The sequence below is a fragment of the Aquila chrysaetos genome, chromosome 4 (assembly GCF_900496995.4).
Source record: "Aquila chrysaetos chrysaetos chromosome 4, bAquChr1.4, whole genome shotgun sequence".
Classification (NCBI taxonomy): domain Eukaryota; kingdom Metazoa; phylum Chordata; class Aves; order Accipitriformes; family Accipitridae; genus Aquila; species Aquila chrysaetos.
Window position 1 is genome coordinate 15079406 of NC_044007.1, and position 22285 is coordinate 15101690.

The 22285-nt window shown below is 39.2% G+C and overlaps 1 protein-coding gene across 2 annotated transcripts in view; it reads left to right on the forward strand.

Annotated features, from left to right (window-relative positions):
• SAMD12 (sterile alpha motif domain containing 12) overlaps nucleotides 1-22285 on the forward strand; it is a 181519-nt gene that overhangs the window by 23351 nt on the left and 135883 nt on the right. For both annotated transcript variants that reach the window (XM_030011879.2, XM_030011880.2), the window contains exon 3: nucleotides 21800-21929. In XM_030011879.2, coding sequence (XP_029867739.1) covers nucleotides 21800-21929 — 130 coding nt within the window. The remainder of the gene's footprint in view (nucleotides 1-21799; nucleotides 21930-22285) is intronic.

Sequence of the window (22285 nt, forward strand, 5' to 3'; positions counted from 1 at the left end):
TTTAATTTTTTTTTTTTTAAATCTTTTTTTCCTCTCCCCACTCTTTGACCGCAATAGTGACAAAACACCACTCACTGCATTGGGTCTTTTTTTATAACTAGCAAAAATAGGTACGGAATCTGAGTGTACAGTATGTCTGAAGTGGATTTAAAAATATTTGGTAAATGTTAATATCACATAGCTGAAATAATTACACTTCAGGGCAATGTGCCTTTCTAATACCTCATTCTGTGATTATTAGTAATGCACAATAATTAGTATGCTTGCTTCTGTCTTTGTTTTCAGTAGACTTTTCCTTTTATGTGTTGCATAGTTAGAAATATGTATGTTTTCTTCCTTTCAGGTGTCTAAATTGGGGGCTGAAATGTTTGATGTGTATGTATCTCTTCCTCTCTCAGCCTGTCATTCATGATTGTGACCTCTGGCTGAAGTCTGAAGTTTCAGAACCATGTGGTGAACAAACGTTCTAGACTGAGTGGTGAAACAGGAGTGCTGGGTGACCCTGTACATTTCAAGCAGCTGCAGCTGATGTTTTGTTTATCACTCTGGGGTTTTGCTGGTGTGAATGAAGTGCTGGAGTAACTCTACCTGGAGTGCAGAATATAGCTGCTTGGTTCATAATTTACATTGTCATGAGCCAGGAAAACAAGAAACATCTTTCTCTGTTGGGGTCTTGTAAGCCAGTTTATGCCTGATTCAGAATCCAAGTGTATTCTTGCTGTAGCATGTTTTTCCCCATTGCTATATCATCCATTCTTGTTATATATAGTGTAATATGAAGGCCTGCATTTTTGCAGCGAGGTTTCTACATTTGGCATAAAATATCTGGCTTCTCCTGTTCATCCTGTTTGCCCTGACTGCGTGGCTGGGGATTCCGAAATATCATCTGCCCTGACTGACAGCGGCCACATGTAAGCGCGAGATCTTGCCTGAGTTAGTTTGTTGTGCTCTGCCCAGGACAGTGAGGGGAAAAGAAAGGCATCTGCAAAGGACCATTATTAATTTCCTTCTCCTTCATCCTCCATCACAAGGTGGGATTATTTTCCTATTGCTTCTTTTCTTTCTCCCCATAAGAAGTCAAAATAATTAGCTCAGACTAATATTTAGTTCTTTAGATGGGTATAAGTAGAACAGATAGAGTTTACTCACAAAGATCACTATTGATTGACCTTCCAAACAATTTAAAGGTATCCTTTATGAAATTCATCTGTACAAGCATGGTCTATGACTTCAGTCCATCAGGTGATAATAGGAAGAGAAATTTCTGTTTGTCAGGCTTTTTACAGTTGGATTTTCACTAAAGCGTCAACTATGAAAATGTTCGCAGTGGTTGCATGCACACAGTGCATGCATGTGAAGGACAGCAAGGTGTTGGCCTGTGGGAAACGGTGCAGTCTGTGACCCTCTGGTGTGTTAGGGGCTGCACAAATGCACAGCTAAGCGGCGGTTTCTGCTGCAGGGAGCAAATGCAGTCCTCGTATAGGGCAGGCGAGAGCAGATGGTTACAAAGAGGCAGCTGAGGGAGCATAAGGAGGGAAATGTAGTCTGATCTGGCTCCTGTTGTCCTGTGAAAGCTATCAATGTGAAATTTGTGTTCTTTCCTATTACGCTAGTGTGAAAAGGAGCAGCAATTGCAGTACGTATTAGCAAGCATAAGCCGTAAAAAGCCATGGTAGTACTCTAGAAATAAGTGGGATGTCTAATGCTATAGATACACGTAGACACAGACGCGTTATTTGAAAGGAGAACTTCTATTCAGGGAAAAAGAAATACAGATAAAAAGATGGAGTGGCTTTTAGAGGAAAAAGCAATTCCATACAGTGTGTGGATGCATAATGTACTTACAGTGCCAGTTCTGCTGCTTGCCTCGTTGTGAAGCTGCTCCACAAAGCTATCCAAACCCTCTGCTTTCACTTTGAAGCTACTTTAAGGGCTTCGTAGAGATTGCTTCAAAAATAAAGCAGTATTTTAATGACACAGCTGCCTTGATAGGGAAGGAAAAGTATAGAATCGCCCAGTAAAGAAAATAATAGCATTGTGATTAGAGGGATTACAAAATGTATTATAGAACCAGTTTAGCATTTAAAATGGGAAAGCAGTTTAATGCTCCACTGCTGGCACTGCAGGTTCTGCAAATAGTGCATCTCATCTGAGTTATAACAATAATTTCATTAATCTGTCACGTATTTGCTGGACACTTCTGACAAAACTGATTTGCAGTTGCTGTAGTCCACCTTTCTCTCTGCAAGTGGGAGCTTGTTTCTTTTCCATTTTGAAAAATACCATAATTGCTGAGCACTGGGAGTGTGTCACAATCACAAAAGGGGTGTGGGACTGTAATAGCCTTGATAATGTCTGAAGGGTGTTTCTTGTGTTATCAACCTGTCAAGCTTTCCCCTCAGTGCGGAGGTGCGCTAAGGAGGGAAGGGATTTCATTAGGAGAGTCTGGAAAAAGGTGGCCTGGGGCAGAGTGGAGTCTGTCTTCCCCTCAGTTACCGTGGGTGGAATTGAGCTTGCTGATGAGGGCAACTTAAATTAAGCGTCTATGTGTAAGCTAGATGTCTAAACTCCTATTACATTTGGTGGAGATCTAGTCAGCATGCTCAGAGGAGTGTGGAGAGGGATCAGACTCCATCAGAAGTGAGCACCGCTCAGCTGAATCTGTCTATCATTTGGGGACTGCATTGACACTTGAGTTTAGGTATTCGGATCTCAAACTCAGTTCTGTCCTCTGCTTTACTAGCTAACCAGCCTCTGCGTTTGACATTGAAGTCGTCATTAATGTCTGATGGAGGTGAAACCTTGTGTTAAGAGACTGTATTTCAGAAGCTGCATTTACCTCAAAAATCATACTTTGAACACTTAGGCTAGACTAGTCCCATGTGTATGGCTATGTTCAGGATGATCTGGCAAGCAAATACTGCTTAATCTGAAAAAAAGTCTGTCTTTTGGATTAAAAGGATATGATTGGAGTGTGTGTGTGTGTTTCATTTCTCCCCTTTCCTTTAATTGGTCTTGGATTTCAGATGCCTGTTGCTCTTCACTAGAAGTGAAGTTCTTGCTTTGTGGCTCAGTTTTTCCAGCTGTAGAAGAATGATGATAATTAGGACCAGTTAAAACTGTTCTTTCAGTAGAAAACTGAGATTTTGAATAAATTTGCTACCAAAATTTCGTCTTTTGCATGTGTATGTATGTAAAATTGATTGTCCAAAAGCTCTGCAATGTGTCCCTGAAAACTGGAGAATACTGGCTTCGTCAGGCTGCCTGAGAATAACAAAGGCAGCAGTACGTTTGCCCCCTGTTCCCGTTCCTCTCCATGGGACGGATTCTCCAGCTGTTTTCCATGGTGGGTAGTGGTGAAGGCTTCCACTGGTGCTTTGTCTGTGTCATGCCTCTGGTTTTGATTCCAAGTGTTTGGTGGATGGGGACTAGAGTGTGGTGTTTGGCTGTGAGGGATATCTTGTCTCGTTTGGGGCCTTTAGGCGCAGCAAAAATGCCAACAAGAATGACCTCTGAAATCAAGGAGGCTTTTCAGTATGCTTTCATTTTGCACTTTGCAAATACTAGTTCTTTTTAGCTATTTCTGGATGTGGACTTCAGTCAGAAGTGTTTGTTTTATCTCTTTTCCACAGTCAGCTGCAGATTACTGTGTAGCTGATGTGCCACTGCAGGGAGCAGGGAAACAACTCCCCAGTGTTAAAGAAGGCATTTTCTGTGATGCTGTGTTTTATCAGTGAGGCAAGCAGAAGGTAAGGAGAATGTTGTGTTTAATGAGAGACAATTCTTCCCTTACCATCTTTAATTTGTTTGACCAACTGATTTTTAAGTATGGGGGTTTCCTTGGCTGTGATGCCATTAAGTGAAACTTTGATATAGTGATTCGGCCTGGGGATGGCTTTAAGTTCCTACTTCTAGTATTTCTGTGCTTCTAGTTATGTTGATGGGGTACTTTTATATTGTCATTAACCACTCCAGGCATTTGCAGGGTTAGTTCAAAACTAAAAATGATATCCAAGTATGACAGACTCTTAAACTAAAAAGAGTGTTGTAAGTTTGCAATGGGAGAGCAGAGGGTGGGAGAAAGCAGTACGACAGTATGTTTCTTTGAATTTGGGAGGTGTCAATATTAATGTGGAACTGAGGCCTTCGGCACTTGGAAAAGACAAATGCTGTTGGCGATAGTGGCATCAAACATCACAAGTAATTTCCCTTTAAGAGATTAGGGAATGTGAATTCAATTCCTTCAACGAATCCACAGTTTAAGAAGAGAAAAGAGATTACCTTCTGTTTTTAGGCTATTTACTTATTTTAGCTTTTGAACTGTGTCTCGTTCTGTTCATGCAAACTTGTGATGTTTTCCTGTTCTCTAAGTATACCAGCTGTCAGCCCTGGTCTGCCAGCCCTGTGAGACCCTACAGACAGACACATAGCCATCTTCTGCCCACCAGTTCAGTCTTCACTTCGCCTGCCAAACTGATCTTCTTAACCCTAGAGCCTGTATCTTTTCATCTACCCACCCCCCACCCCCGAGAGCAAAGAGTTCACTAGAGTCAAAGAGTTAGCTACAACCAGTTAAGACTGATGTAGTATTCAATCTTGCTTCTCAAACTGTTGCCTGAAATGGGAGATGCTGATCCTGGTCCCCATGGTGCAGTGCTACTAAAGCCCACCTGATTCAGATTGAATGACCAGCAGAATCTGCTTAGGGCGTCCCACCAGCCTGACTGTGAGTGTGCAGCGGGAGAGGCTCAACATGGGTTTCGGGGGGACAGCCGTGCCCATCTTATGTCCCACAGCAGCTCACAGATGCGACCCTTCTCCTTGCAACCTCAAGAGCTGCAACAGTAGAAGCAGCTAGAGTGTGCAGCCTGGGCTGTTGGGGAGAGGGAGCAAGGCCACCATTTTGGGTTATAGGAAGCTGATAAATTGGCCATTTCTTACAAAATAAACATTTTATTTCCTGCCTACCTGGAGGTCACCACACAACTGCTAGCAGTCATTAACATGGTCTGGAGCATCAATTCTTCCATCTCCCTTACCTCCTAGTTCCTCACCCAGAGATTGTAGTTGTTACTGGTAGGGGCTGTTCTCAGAAGATGTACTCGGTAGAATGAATGTTTCTAATTTTACCAATATCTAAGAGTGAATATTGTGATGATGCATCAAGCTGCACTTCTAGGGTTAAATGCATCCTTGACATGCATATCTAAAAATAGAAAACCTTCAGCTCTGAACAAGGTAGAGTTACTGTGTATCTTGAGGCCTTTTTTCTATCCTTAACATAGAGAATCTCATAAGTGGGTATTATGTTCTGCCTATTTTCCTTTTTTCTTTAATGTCTGTAAGTGCATCCATCAACTAGTGATGACTTTGCTGACCTAGACACCCTCTACTTTTTTTGCCTTTTTTTTCTTGCTTTAAACAAAAGCATGACAATAGAGTCTGTATCTAATGGTTTCAGAACTGCTATTAATTCATCTTTCATTCAAGGCTGATTGCTTTCAATCTTAGCAGTACACTTTAGATTGCAAAAGATTTTGTTGAATGTGTTTTCATTATGAAAAGGTAGATGTGACTGAACTTCAGCATGCCTATGCTGATAATACAGTCTTTTATCTAAATAAAGCTTGTGTATAGGTTTGAAGATGTATTTTTAAATAATCAATATTCTTGCTGATTAAATAGAAAAACTTTTTCTGGAGATAAAGAGTATCACAATTTTATGTTCTCCTTCAGATATAAGACTGTCTCGAACTTAATTCAGTTTTGGTGACTCAGAATTTTTGCTTTTTTTCAGGTTTGTCCTAAAGAACAAATAGCTTAATTGTCAACATTTCAGCATTAGGTGGTGATTTGTGAAGTTGATGAGGAAAACGGAGAGTGTTATTCCATGTACTGAGCTTTCCTGAAGCCTTTATTGTTGACTGCAGAAGAAGAATCTGAAGTGCTTGTTAAGGTTCATGCTTATTAAACTGTCACTACTGTTTTCTTTTTCTGTAGGGAAGGCTACTTTATGGCTTGCAAACTATAGTTAATTGTCCACTGTAACTGGTAGCAGATTATTTCGGAAAAGGTTTTTTTGCCTGAATAATTATCAGCTTTGTTTTCCATAGCTGCTGTTTCATGTTCCCTGACTGTCTGTTGAAATAATTTAGTATTGGAAGGGTTTCATTTTTAAACAGTATTTTTGAAGGGGAGAAAAAAAATAAAGAACAGTGCCAAATTAAACGTTCAGATCAGGTAAGTGTTCAGCATGTTGATTAAACTCTCAAATTCAAATGAAGTTCAATTAGTTGTATGTGTCCATTAGTACATATTGCCCCTTCTGCTGTTTGCTGGGAGGAAAACAGTGTAACACCTCCCCCCCCCTCGCTGCCCCGTTGACTTTTTCTTCCCTGCCCTGGTTTCCAGGTTCCAAAGGACACAAAAATGCTGATAAAAGGCCAAAAGAACAACAATAGGAAAGGAAGTTTGTCTTCACTTTTGATTCCAAAAAGAATACTGTAGAGTGTAGTCAGGTTACATGAACATGCCTGACGTTTGGGGGGGGAAAAACCACACAAGAGTGCATCCTATTGTTGTGCTCTAAAATATTTTATGTAAATTGCAAGTGATTCTAAAAACACAAAATAAACTGAACAGATGAAACTGAACTTGAAAATTAAATTAGCTCCTCTATACATGGCACAATGATGGCAAATAAAACTGCGTCATTGTTGATGAAATTCTTATTTAACTCTTTTCTGCGTGTTCATCATCATCTTCTTCCCATACCCCTCTCCCATGGTTAGGTTTTTGTTCTGGGTTTGTGGGTTGTCCCACCCCCCCCCCCCCTTTTTGTTTTGTTTTGTTTTGTTTTGTTTTGTTTTGACAAACCTGGTTCCCTTCAGGATCTTACAGAGACTTCTACCAGGTTGGAGAGGGGGCAGGATGGAGTGGAAGTGCAAGTGTGTCCTGGCTGAGCAGAGCTGATGATAGAGCACCCCATTTAGTGGTGTATTTCCTGCAGCATGTTTCAGTCTCCAATCCCTACTTTCTCTCATTTTATTGAGTTCACTGCTTAGTTCTTTGACTTCAGTGAGTTGATGATCAATTTATCATCCACCTGAATTATCTCACTCTGGCTTTTATTAGTGATAGAGTACTCTGTACTAGTTGGTCAAGAGCAACCAGTGAGAACTGTCCCCTTTGGCAGCATTTCCTTGTTCATTTGGCTTATTTTAATCACTTTGCCATGCTGGCAGTAGTTAGGGAGAGTATTGCTTTGCTGCTTTTGCTGCTGAGAGAAAAGTCTGTGGAAGTGCAGTCTCAATAGAGCTAGGGGGAGACTGAAACAGATTAGGAGGAGGAACAGGAGATACCGATTTAAAAGAGTAGTAACCTTAATAACCAAATGTATTTTGGATTTTACACCGCTTCACCAGCTTTACCAAATGCTTCAGTTTGTTCTAATGCATAAGAGATGAGAACTGGGTGATCTTACAGTGAAATAGGAGATGCAAACGTTTTTTGTTCAGAGAAATGTAGCAGCCCTCTGCGTCCAGTGCTATAATTATATGAACAATAGAACGGGGAGCAGTGAAATTATCCATCTCATAGCCTGGGATATATGATTGAGCTCAAAGGATCAAAAGAAAAAGCTGAGGAAAGCATAGGCTGCAGGGATAGTATATGGATGGTGGAGATCAGGCAAAGTACTAGAATATGTGCAGCAAAAGGGAATTTGACTGCAGAGGATGAAATATAGTGCAAAGGAAGAATAATTTCTAGGATTAGTCTGAATATCCCACTGTATTTATAAATCTTAGAATTGAGGAAGAAGTAAAAACAGAAAATTGTTGCTGCTGCATGCAAATACACTAGAAGAACAAAACTACTGTGCTGACACAAGCAAGTAGGGCTATAAAACAAGGTAGAACTTGAAACTTTCCTACCCATTAGAAAGTTCCTCTCATAATTTTATTAATGGGTATTAATCTGCCACATGTATAAACAGATTGACTACAACCTCTCCCTTAGCAAAGCTTGTATCGGTTGTTTCTCTTTTAATCCTGTTCTAAATAGATGGACAAGGATTATTGTATAAAACCAGTAAATTGAGTTTCATTGACCTTTGGAATCTGCATGAAATATAAAAATATAAGTGATGAGCTTTAGATGTGTTATTGATGTTTTAATCAGTGAAGCAACACAAAACAAAACCCATACGTGAATATTTCTTTTCTACTTTCACTTCCGTGATTAATTATCACAAGTGGTTCTTATGTTTGTTAGTGAAGGCCTTTAGGACCAGTGAATTTTGACCAATTTGTTAGAAAAGTTATTCTAATTTACTATTTTTATGCTCTCCAAACATATATATATATATGTGTATATATATATATAAATCTAGCTTTTACTGTGTTGCAACACAAATCTCACACAGTAAGTAAGTGTGATAGTGCTAGCAAGTACTTTCAAACAATGTGCCATAATAGTTCAGTGCATTTCTACTGTGTACTAGTGATGGGTTTAGAAGTGATCAAGATGTTAAATAGCATTCCTAAGTGTTATTTCTGATTATACTAGCCAAGAGAATAGCATCAGAACCATTTGTGGATAATCATAATATTTTCTTGTCTGTCAGGCAACAGCCTTTTCTTATATGCATCTGCTAATAATTTTGTGTAGCAAAATAATAAAAGGTTATATATAGTACTGCGTTCAAAGAAATGACAGCAGGATGAAAGTGAGGAAGAAACCTCCACCTCCATGTAATCTCTTCCATAAGAACATAGAAAGATATTTCATCTCATAAAGTAAACCTTGAGGCTTTCAGTAAATCATGAGGTGATTGCATCTCATCTAGGGGCAGTTTGAAAGTGTTCAACTTCAGTGGAAAATTCTTGTTGACGGGGAAGTTTTGGAAACATGTCCTCATAAACAGCTGGTAATAAAATGTTAATTTATAATTGTAAAATGGTGGTATAGCAACTATCGACAAGGGGTGAGCAGTTCCATGTGGGAAGCTTCAGTGACGAAGTGAAATGGAAGAGAAATAGGAAGATGGGGGGGGCCTGACTGCTAGAACTGTGCTGCTGCATCTTGGAGCGAGTGGGCTGTCTCGTGAACTGCGAGCAGGAGAACAGCCTAAATGGCATAGAAGAGACAGGGCAGGTGAGAAAGAAAATGTGGAAAGTGCTACACATCTCCAAGAGAAAGCTGAATTCCTTAAAAGCTAGATTATCTGGAAGCCCCATGCAGTGCCTTGCAAAACTGTCTGGGTCTGTCAAAATGCTGCCTGTCAGTAGATGGTGCTCTTTCTATCAGCTATTTACTCATGCTGCCTGTGTTTGGCTGTGTTTTCATGGAAAAGGTCTGGTAACATTCCGTAATAGTTCATTTCTCTGAATTCTGATGTCTGGGAGATTAGAAATGGAGGCTTTTGAGGGACTGCCAAAAAAAAAAAGTGTTGACTAGGTTCCTTTGAAACATCCTCCATCCTTGAATTTTTTTTCAACAACTTCTTTTGCTTGTGAATGTGTATTGTTTTGAATTTGGACAAATTCAGAAGCTTCCAGCATAAAAACCTTGAATAAACATTGTGGACTGGAGTATATATAGTGGATTAATTCAGTTTGGCAACTGGCCTGTAAGACACTGCAATAATGTGGTCTAAAATAAAACTGCAAAGCAGGTTTGGCAAGTCATTTGCAGTTCTAAAGTTTTCTTTTGCATATCAACTTTGCAGTTTTACCTGCTGTTTCTGGATAGATAGGAATTAGTTTATTTTTAAATGTAATGCTTCTTAGAAAGGACTTAAATTAATCAGTGCAATTGTGAGTTTTACCTGGAGTCACTTATTCATCGGTAGTTGGATGAATATAAAAAGCTGCATGAAAATGAAGATTTGTTATTAATATGATTGAAGTATTATTGGACCTGCCTGCATTTTTTTATTATTCAGAAAATGTGCCAGCTCCAGAGGAAAAAAGTTAAATGTATTAATTGTGTAAAAAATATCACTTGCCAAAGACTGCTGTTGAGACGAAAGCCCAGATCTGGGCAGCAGACCAGCATGGCAGTCCTGATGTGGAATTTGAGATGCTTAAAGTTATGAGTGTCTTTATGCAGTGGTCTGTGTATAGAACATCAGCTACTTAACCAAGAGTTAAATTTTGGCTTGTGAGATGAATTTGTCCCTGGAGTGAATCTTGAAAACTGCCTGCTGTTCACTGCCTGACACTACTGGTCTTTCTGCAAACAGAAACTGAAGGATTAGTGTGAATTTTTCATGTAATCTTAAACTGCAAGCAAATGATCCAAGAAAGAGAAGGGAACTGAGTTCCTTTCAGAAATGTAATTAAAATATTTCTAGTTCTTATTCAGGGCCAGTTTGTCTTCCCAGCACCTTGATTTAGATATCCCTTCACAGATCTCTCTCCAGAAAGGATATATATTGTATGTACTCAACTCATTACAGCAGATTAATATTGTTCCTCATAATGTTTAATTTACCTTCTCTCAGCCTGTCTTTCATATTCATCTCCTTACGACCCAAGTTCTTTATATTGAGGTCAGGTGGGCATAATATTTTTGCTGAAAATCTCAACTCCACGTTTCTAGGGACATCTCACAGCTGCCTTCCCCAGGAAGATGTTGCTGGGACATTTTGGGCTGGATTTACAAATGGTGCCTGGAACCGAAGATGCAAATCCTCACTTGACTGGCATTCTTCTCCTGCTTAGCCTCCCTGTGGTGCCTGCTGGAATGTTCCTGGGAAAGTCCCATTTTCCCATGAATGGCCTTGTCTAGGAGATATGTTCAGAGCATGGCAACAATATTAACCTCTGCCTTCCTGCCCCTGCCTTGAATCTGTTGAATCTTGTCTGCCGAGTCCCATCAATGTGGGCTTTATAGCTCCAGATCTTCAGGTTTTTGAGCAGAGACAATGCTGCTGCCACATCCTTCTGTTTCCTTTTAAAATAAGGACAAGCTTCTGACCTTTCTTTTGCTTTTGAGTTTATTTGCTGCACTACAAGAAGAGATGCTTGCTGTGAGTGAGAAGAGATGTCTCTCTTTGGCCTGGGCTGGCCTTGATGTAAATATGGGACTTGTACTCTGTGGCTTTTTCTGTATCTTCTTGTTGGCTAACTTAGGCTGCTTCCTAGCCACGAGGGGCCTGGCCATCATGAATCTCAGTTTGAGGCTTTTTGCTTTCTCTAATAAAGGGGATGAAAGGGCATTGTAGTGCTTACGCTCTTTTTATTAACGTAGGACTTCATAGGGATGATAAGACAATACAGGAATTCCCCTATTAGGGAGAGAAGACTAGTTTCTCAAAAGCAATTAGCAAGAATTTACACTGACAGAAGTGCCCTGCTTGTTTCGAAAAATAAGTAGTGTATCTGCCTTCTAGATATTTGAGAAAACCGTTATGACCTTCTACACAGGCATTGCAACGGTATTGAATGAATCAGATGGCTGGGCTAATCTGCCTCTTCTGTCAGCATTTGCCTTTGCTGGAAGTGGAAGCAATGTCTTATTGGGACGCAAGAGCTTGACCTGTCAGCTGAGGCTTAGAGACCTTTTCTTATTCATACTCATGTACACATCTGGCCTATAAAGTTGTTCTCCTCAAAATGTATTTGGCTCAAGAGAATATAGTTAAGAGTCAACTGGCAAAGATATCTAGAAAACTTTGATTGCTGTTGGGGTATAAAATGCCTTGGCTGCTGCACTTGCCTTCTGCATATGAATGAGCCTATCCATAAAGACTGAAAGTTGGCATAGAAAGGTTATACTACTTCTTACAGTACAAGCCTCTTAATTGGCACATCTGCTGGAAACAAAGGTGCCAAAAATGTGATTCACTCAGAAGGAGTAAACCTTGTAAGAAAGCAACCTGTCATTATTTAACAGGGATTAAGATCCTCTCAGGATGTTAGATGTTCTCCTTGTACAAATGTACTGTTGTTGAGCTAATGGCGGAACTAACCTCACTACCTGCTAACACTGAAGTAACGGTTTCTTTTATAGCTCTTCTCATATAGAAATGCTTCACTGTGTCTTTACAAAAAAATGGACTGTACCCTTCACCTCTGTCATACAGCAGCTATTAAAAAAAAAATACACAGCTACTTCTCAAACCCTAGGTTGTGACATGTTGAGTATCTTCTCGACAGAATACTGTAATTACTAGAGTACTGCTCTGTACAACCTCTTTTTTTCCCCCATTAAATAAAGACCTATTTGTATTATAGTAGTATTCCTAGTAAAGAAAATTAATTTTTATGAGACTTGGAAAATTCTAGCATTAAGCTACATGTCGTAATTTTTAATTGACACATTTTAGTTCATATCCATGTTAGTATGGATAACGTGAATATGACATGGGTACATTTAAAACAGTCATGGTCCTGTCTAGTTCTTCTCATTTCAAGGCAGCCTGTTTTGTGACTCTTATTGCTAACCACTGATAATTGAGCTGTTTTTGAAAGAATCCAATTACGTGACTGAAGAATTGCAGATAAGGCATCACCAAATATATGTGCTTATGAGTCAGAAATATTCTCATGATCCACAAAACAAATATAGGGTGACCAACTTTCTTTACCTCTTATTATTGAATTCACAAGTATAAAATCAAAACTTTGTGCTGTCCTTCAGATCTTGAAATATTTAGCTCCTGTCTTTTGCTGTTTGTTGCTCTGTAGTTAAAGAGCAACAAAATTTCAGTGTATTATTAATATTGATATTTTTGTGCAAATTAAACATTTTTCCAGTCTAGTTTGGCCAGTGGACTTTGTTGCTGCTACAGGCTGTATTTTAGCTAAATTCTTCTATATGACCATCTTTAAATAACTATGTGAGAAATTCCAAGAAAATCAGTGGACCTACTTATACGCATGGTTTGTATTTATTTTAATGGCATTCCTGATAAGCAGTCTCAGTTTAGTTCAACTGTAGATGTAACTGACTAAGATGCAACTTGCAGAGGTGCCAGGATTGGTTTAAAAAAAAGAAAAAGTGGGAATGGAGACTCCTTTGTAATTGTTGGTTTTGTAGTATAGGTAGGTTTTGGGTGGTGTTATTTTTTAATTTTCATTTTATTCTAGAGCTGGAGAAAATATTTTTGACGAATACTGAACTTCCTCAAAAGTGGAATTTCAGTTGCTCTGACAGTATTTCTGAGTTCAGGACAAACTGTTGGAAAAGGGGAAGCTACATGTCATCACTGTCTTATTAGATATTCCTGTTTGCTTTCCTATGTGTACCTGAACGGATTTGAACTTACAGCTTTCACTGAGATGGGGCACTTTCCTGTGCCTACTACCAGTCTGAACGGAGTATTCCGTGATGAAGGCTCATGCCATAAGTCATCTTCACAGTGGGTGTAGTATTTAGTCCTTAAGACAGGATAAAAGATGAGCTAACCTGCAAGTTACGTGTGCTATGTGGAGGGTGAGTGTCTTGAATTTTTATTCTTGCTGTAGGGGATGGTTAAGTGCAATGAAGAACATGTGCTTGTAATAAAGTTTAGTTAATTACTTGTTATAAGTTGCTGTTAATACAGGGCTGTTGAATTGAAATTAATTCTGTTTCTTCCTTGACTCAATAGTGGTAACAAGCAGTTCAGGAAGTTCAAGGAGGAACCTCTTACCTTCATAGCTGCACAAGGCATGCTACTGGGGCACCTGCTGTGTGAACAGAAACTGTTCGGTCTCCAGATCTATGCAGGATACAGAGTAGGTTTCTGTTTTTAAAAGCAGGACGATTTGTATTTACTTGTGAAGACTGTAATCTGTGATATAAGGTAGTGATGGTTAGAGCCTGGACTTGGACAAGTTTGAATTGTCTCAGGTAGAGAAGGGGAATCAAAGCCACATCAGTGAAGAGGTATCAAACAATTGATGTATTTTGTGAAGTAGGAACCCTCACCCTGACAGAGCAAGTCTCCCTCTCTGCGTTTTCTCTGCAAATATCCAAAAGCAAATATTTAATTTTTAGACTGGAAGGAATCTTTTGCACCGAGTGAAATGGATCTTCAGTTTGGCAAGATTAAAAATGTAGTGTTTTTAGATGAAGTGAATTTTAAAACATTACACTCTTTGATTTGGATTTGGCTGTCAAAACCTAAAATTGATTGTGTTCCTGGTCCTACTTGTGATTTTATTTTAAGCGTTGTTGGCCTGTCTGTCCTGGTTGCAGCTTTCAGGATTTTTGATAGCAATTAGAATGATGTCAGGCAACCTTCTTGACAATGCTGAGGAGTGCTCTGTCTTCTCCTTTCTTGTCCTGACACTTCAGTTCTTCACAGTTTGCTGATAGTGCCACTGCCATTTATATCAACACTGGCATGTGCCAGTCATGATTCTTGCTTTAAGGGTGTGATATCTCATTGAACGAGAGTACTCTAATGGGAAACGTGTCACCTTGTTTATCCTTGCTTGTTGTTTTGATGCTGTCTTTATCCCAATCAGGATAATGCTCAGTGATATTTTTTTCGACAGCTTTATCCTTTCCTGTTGATGGTTATACTTGTGACAGCCTTAAGAGGGAGTTAACTCCTTCTAATAACTTCTTACTTTCCAGATCAATCTCATTATTTTTCATAACTTGTTTCCTTTTCCCCCCTTTGCAGTCTGTTTGTAGTACACCTAAGCTTGTGGCACCAGTACAGAAGGTACTGGATTGGGTCAATCCCGGTGTTGCTTGAAAGCCAGATAAAACCTCCCTCGTTGTTCATTGGTCTTTGAACAGGTGGTGGTTCTATGCGGACTTGGGACCCTGGAGTAGAAGTTACTGCTTGTGCAGAGCTGGCTTTAAGCACTGCCAGAGCAGTCTCTTGGTAGGGACAGCAATTTACAGCAGTCTGCTGGAGGCAACAGAAGGAAGCCAGTGGCTGACTTGGCCCCTGGGGTTGTGAAAAGGTGAAGACACTCTGTAAGTGAGAGAGGGGGGAGGCTATGGACCGCTGCTGCTAATATAGGAGGGAGGCCCTTGTAGAAGTGGTGTTTGTTCTCTCCTTTTCCTCTAGAAAGTGGGGGATAGGAATAGCAAATAGCAAATCTACTTTACAGGACCTTTTCTACTTCTCCCACACCTTCCATGGCTTCCCTGCCAGTCTCCAGTCTTTCCCCTACCTGGTCCTTCCTGGAAAGGGCTGAGCTGGCTCTGTTCACCTTGTGCTCAGAGCCCTGAAGCTGGTGCTGCTCAGGTGTCCTCATCTCCCCCTTTAACTCTCTTCTTTCTCCTCCATGATGTCAGAGGACCGTCCCCATCTGTTCAGTGGCTGGATCGAGGGGGCAGTGATCTCTCTGCAGGTCTGGTTTGTGTTTCTCCTTGGACTTCAGGTGTGTTTGAACTAGCTCGGAGTCAGTGAGGACGTGGTTCTCGTGCAGCCTCAGGTACCTTGTCTGGACTTCATTTGTGCTCCTGCAAGACACAGTGAGCTGGCTGCACTGAGTTGCTTCTCTTAAAAAACCACTGTGTTCTGAGAATGTGGATTTGGGTGAACCAGACGGTATTATGGCTCTACTCTGATCCTTCTGCAGATCAGTGGTGGAAAATAACTCCCTGTTGTGTGTACTTGTAACTGATCTTGTCTTTTGTGGGATCCCGTATATGAACTGTGATGTCAGGCAACATGGTGTGGCCATGTACCACCAGACTGGACTAGGGAAGGAGGGACTACGTGTAGGACAACATGCATGGGAGTGATGGGGGAAGGGTTGAGATGTGGGCTGGGTGCCACCTCCAGCAGCACGCTTTGAGCATCAGGCTGTGTTTATAGATGTGAGCGCCCTGGGAGCAGAACAGCCTCCTGGTCTTGCTCATGGCATCATTATATGACTCTCTGCCATGGTCAGGGGCTCATAGATTAGGCCAACCAGTTGCATTTTGCATCTTGCCATGTGGAGCAAGTCAGTTTGGGGCTGCAAATGTGACACACAAGCTTGCACCTTGAATTGGGGAATTCAAGGTGCTAGCTGACCGTGCTTCTGCAACAACTGGGGAGTCTTGGTGGGTCTCCCACATCTCTATAGTTTTCATTCAAAGTGGACATTGTGTGTTGATCAGTCATAGGTGTATGACTTGCACAATAGCTGCTGTAGCGTCTCTGTTTTAATCCTTCTGGGGTGGCAGTAGGGTTTATGTCTTAGCTAAACCAAAGTTGGTGCAAAGTTGGCCTTTAAAGTGTGCTTTAAACTAAATCACAATGATTTAAAAAAAAAATATTTTTTATTTGCTATACTGATTTTGTTTTTCACAGTGACTTAAGTAATAAATTAGAATGTGACTATTTGAATTTCTGATCCAATTAAAGTTTTAAACATTCAATCTTTTATCAACATAAAAGGGAAAGTGTCTTACAGTATTTTCTTTGTTTTTTTTTTTTTTTAAATAGACACATTTCCTTTAGTTTGTCGTTTTGATCTCTTTAGTATTAAAATTCTCAATGACACAAATGGGAACCCAACACAATGGAGGTTTCAGTGGTTTTATGGGGTGTCTGCTTATTACTGTAATTTTCTTCAGTCTTTGCTGCAAAAATCTGTAAGTATGGCTATCTGACTATTTGAGAAAGTGTATTTCTAAACCAAAATGTGTCCTTTCCAGATTCTTCAATATTTAAGATACCATGTAAAAACACATTCACAAGCCTGGCTCATTTCTTCTGTTCTTTCCAGAACTGAAACCAGCTTTTATGTTAGTCATTGATTCTGGATTCTATATAGGCAGTTTAATGTTGGAGAAGTAATTTGGAATATATGAGAAAGATACTTATTTTCTCAGTTTTAGAAATATAACCCAAGCATGTTTAAAAAAAAAAAAATCATGCTGAAATTCTTACTGGGCATTGGTGCTCCTGCTGCTTCTTGTCATAAACGATGAAGATGATGCTGCTAGTCTTGCATCTGGAGCAGCCTGAAAGATTTGACAGTAACTTAGATAGCTTTTGGAGCTGTGTTGTTTAAGTTCTCTGCTATATGTATCTATATCAGATACACATAAAATTTTATTTTTCTAATTTTCAAATATATCATTGGCCCTTTATAGTTTGCTTGCAGAAGACATTATGTTTTGATTTAACAAATATTTCCTTCTCAACTTCATGCATGAATTGATCCGGTTTCTTTCCTCCTAGTCTCTCCCTCTGATCACAGACATGTCAATGGTTTTCTGATGCATTTTACTGTTTCCTGCCCCAGCTGACTCTGCATTATACTAGGGGTGACAGTCACCCATCTCACTCTCTCTGTCACTACTAGGTGGCAGTGACCTTACTACTTCTTTCCTTTGCTCTTCCCATACCTCTCCTCACAACTATCAGCCCTTTTTTCTCTTGAACTGCCTAACTGGGTTAACATAATGGTTCAACATTGAGCAGTTGTACTCTATGTCTACTCCCTGTGAAGATTTCTTTGTGTCTGAAACACAGCTGGTAGAGCTCCACACTGCTGGTACAATAAATGATGGTTCTTCTCCTTGCAGCCTAGCCTTGCTTATGTCCTTTGACCAACACAGCTGTAACAAAATTGGTCCTGCTTTGTCTTTTTCTAGTTAAACTGTAAACTCCAGAGCAGAGTCTCTGGTTATGTGTGTTGGAGCAGAACCTGCCTTAATGCTTTGAGCAGCGCCTCTGTTTCATACAGGCATTTTTTTAGGCAGAAACTGTAGGGTCTGACTTTGGATAAATTTGAATGTAGATATGCATTGACTTTGCTTATGTGTCAGGATCAGTATGTTGGCAAATTGGATGTTACGAATGGTATCAGGCAGCCTTCTAACAGCAAACCTGCAACCCTGTTTGACTGAGGACCCTGACCTCTACAATCCCTGGATTTTGTAATCTAAGCAGATTTGTAAATGCAACAAATGTTTGGGTTGGAGAAGCTCTTTTAAATAGTATGGCTCATAGTATGTAAAGTGGTTTTAATAACGAGATTGTATCCTCTGTCACTCAAAAATACAGAAACCTTTCTTTTCTGGAGTAAAATACGATAAATACAGACAAAGAAATTCTGGTGAATAAATTGACCTTCAAAATTGGCAGGCTTGCTAAACTGCATGTGGAAGGCTGAAGAGATTACTTGTATGTCATTGCTTAGCAAGAGCAGGGCTTGGTTGCTAATGCTAATCTGAACACTGAAATACACTCTAGTAGTGCACAGGCTGTAAATTTAATTTGTTTATTTATTTATTCTTGAGTTTGTAATTTTAAGTACTGTGTTCTCTGCACCATGGAACAAAGAGAGCATGAAATCGTGTCACATATTAAATATGCTAATTTTTCTTCTTGGGAGTAATTTTTATAATTTGAGATACACATAGCAAAAACTGGGGTTAGGCAACTTAGAAGAAAGTTTGACACAAAATCCTGAAGAAACAGGTTTTCCTTCAAATATACAAGAAAAGATCAGAATACTGAAGACTTTTATTCTCATTAGATCTGTATCTGGCACGAGTTGGCATAGCATTTGGCAGGATTAAAACTGTTAAAGTGTTGCCAGCAAAGGGTGATCTTAGGATGAGTTTATGTCAGGAAAATGAAAAGGAAGGCTGGATCAAAGATTTTTTTTTTTTTTTTTAATATATGTTATTTAATTTTAGTCAGTTTGGGCCTATTGTTTGACTGAGACGATAAACAGAAATAAAGTAAAACAATATGTTTTCCACCTGTGTAGGTAGTTTATATATAGTTAGTGACAGGGGACTCATTTGGTAGGTATGTTTATGGTAAGGGTAATTTTCTTTGGTTTACTGGGAATTTTTTTAGTATAAGATCTAGTTTTAGAGCAGGGAAGAAACTAACAAATGAATTTTGTGGGAGGGATGCATATTTTTTAATAGGCTTTCATTTAGAGCATCTGGTTGGAAAATATTTTGGGTATGATGTTCCAAAAATGAAAGCGACAACAATATACTTTTTATAACCGTTGCTTTAAAAACCCTGTATTCTTCTAACTCATCAAGTCCTTATGAATTAGAAAGTGAAACGTAATGCTTGATGGTGTCAATGTAAAAATGTCCTTTTTGGACTGCAGTTATAAGTTTGTCAAACATGTTTCAACTGTAATTCTGAATATTGGACAGTAAAAAAATCAGCATGTATGTTTGCTGTGCAGTGATCTGTATATTGCATGGCATAATAGCTACATTTGAAACCATCTTTCAGTTCTACAGGCATGGAGAGACATGTTAAATTTGTACTGTAATTGCTCATAAACTTTCTTCAGATATTTAACATGATGGTGCTTAAACTTTTTGAGAGGGGAATAGTTGCTGAACTGAAAAGAGCAACCTCTTAGTTAAAACAAACATTGGCACTACTTGTGTACTTTCAGCTAGGAATAAATAGCTTGTAAATCTATAGCTAGCTATATATATTTGTATACAAATATTTGTAACTTAAGTATTTTTATTATGTACAAGAAAAGCCATTAACAATTTATTTTTCAAGGGCTGACAGACTTTCCTCTAGTCTTCAAAAATTCCAATGCTCAAGAAATACCTTTTAAATTCAAGCAATAACTCATATAAAGATACATGTTGAAATCTTGACCCCATTGTTCGGGGATTTCTATGGCATCTGAGAGACTGCTTGTGTTATATGGTTATTTTTACTTGTTTTTTTCTTTGATGTATTTGTGAAGGACATGCATTTATATATGCGTGTAATAAAAATTGGCTAACTGATACCATAATATTGGGCTCTTCATTGACATTCAGTTTCTTCTTTGACTAAAACAGCATAACAAGGAGGCTAGAGAAGTTCGAAGAGGAGGCTTTGATCTTCCTAGTTGCATGAGGAACAGTTACAGGGCGCTTGTTCTCCCTACAGACATTGCCCCTTCTCAAGACCTATGCAGTGTCCAGAGAGGGTTTCTGTATGTGCAGAAGACCGACATGCTTCTCAGAAAGGATAGTGGTAGAGCAAACGCTGTCCTGGTTATAGTGCACTGTCAACACCTCTGGAAGTTTCTTTTCTTGTGGATGCCAAGTCTGTCAGTCAGGCTTCTGCAAAAGATGAGAATCAATTATTTGGGGTGGTTAGTGCATTATTGTGATACCTCTAAAAGTGGATGGTGCCTATTCGTGTGTTTGAAACAGCATTCATGTTTCTGGTGAGTGTACTTTTGTTCAAAACGAAAAAGGCTGAGCTAAGGGATGTGCATTGTATTATATACTCAACTATAATTTTCCTGCTGTTTATTTAACTTCTACACAGGCAATGGAAAAGACATAGCGAAAATTGGACTTGAGAAATTCAAGACATGTTTGTCCATTGGAATTTTAGCTCTGCCATATTCCCTGGCCCTAACTTACTATCTTTGCATGGTGTACTTTATGGACTTAATAGGACATGCAAAGCACTAGCTTAAAACTGCTTTGGTCCTTTGGGCTTCTAGTAATGAAGAATTTCAAAGCAACTTTGAAAAGGTCTGTCTGACAAAGTACAGCTGCGTAAATGTTGGGATAAACCCTGACTGTCAGTATTGAGGGAATCTGTCATGAGTCCTAACGGAGAAGAACGTTTGAGATGACATTCCACTACACCTCAAATTTGTGCAGAAAAACTTCTCTTGAACCTTCTGCACCACCAAGGAGCTGGAGGACAGGTATTCTGCATGCACAGAATGGGAACAAAGATACTTTGATTTTATTTTGTAGACTCGGTTCTTTTGACAAAATCATGAAGTAAATGACTGCATTGGTGTTCACACCCACTTACATCAGCAATGTCCAATGTTAAACATTTATTGTTGGTAATAACAGCCCATCTGTTCAAGATTTTCTTAGTCTCCTGGGAAGACCGTGTTGCAAAAAAAGATGAAGTCACTTTGAATATATTTTCTTTTTTTTTGTTGTTTTGCCTACTTTGACAAGAGGGTTTAAATCCCTGCAGTTCAGGTCATCTAGAACTCAGCATTTTTATATAGTTAAAAATGTGTATGTGCAAAGGTGAATTGTTTGATTAAATAAAAGGTGTCTTTATACATATGATAATGCAATTGACTTAATTTATGAATGATTTGTGTGTAAACTGTTAACTGTTTGCTCAGATAATCTATTATAAAACTGAATTTTTAGGAAATTATTGAACAGTGGTCTTTTTTTCCATTTATTTCTAAAGAAGCAACTGTTTTAAGCAGGAGTTCTACTTATTTCACATAATGGTGATTATAGGAGGGTTAAAGGCAAAAAAGAAGCAGAAAAACTAAAACTACTTGTAAACATCACTCAGACTAAGAACAATGTCAGCTGAAATGCTCAGTATGAACAGATATCACCAGCTCTACCTCCATTGGTGTGTCGTCTCCTTTTTCCAGTTGAACCAGTCTTTAAGCTTGTTTGCACTGAAGGGCAAATTGTAGTTGAGGAACATGCCTGGCCTGAGGATTCTCCTGGTCTTCCATGGTTACATCCAAACTGGGACACAAACATACATACATCCCTCTTGTGAATTTGAAGGCTTCAGAGGCTGCAACTATTGCCCTTCGGGTGCAGAGTTGGTCACTCTTTAAACTGTTATTCAAGTAAGATATCATGCGATATGTTTCCTTGATGCAAGGAACATGTATGCAATGCATAATAATGTTAAAGAAACTTTCACTGTGTGTGATTCTCGTGTGACATATTTGAAGAGCTGGGTCTTGTGTAACGTGCTGGTGATTATTGGATATCTGCCAGTCAGAGCAGCTCCTATCTTGCATTTATTGTTTTAATATCATGTACGGACACCACAGATTAATATTTCTGAAACTTGTGTGAGGACTAAACATTGTTTCTGTTCTTTGTTCTGTGTTTATAGTCTGGGACTGTGAAGCTGACCAAGCCTGTGGCATTATGGACCCAGCAGGATGTCTGCAAATGGCTGAAGAAACATTGCCCTAATCAGTATCAAATCTACAGTGAGTCATTCAAACAGCATGACATAACTGGTAAAGTATGCACTATCAGAAATATTTTACTTAAAAAGTGGCAAATTGTTTTACCTTGCTGTTAATAGATTGTGACTGTGCGCTGAGGGCTTTTTGTTGATTGTATGACTAGAGAGTTGCAAGGTTTAGAGCAGGGGGAATATACCAGCTTTCATACGATGTGGTAAGTGATTTCCCCATCTCTCCAAAAGATAAATTTCAGATTCCTCATGATATTAACCCTGAATAAAGAAGTCAGTCTGTATGTGGGTAAGGGCCACACCCTGTTCATTCCAAATAAATAAAAAACCCCTCACAAACTTTAAGAAATGTCCTATGAGGAAAAATGTGTCTTGTCTTACAATGATGCTTTTTAG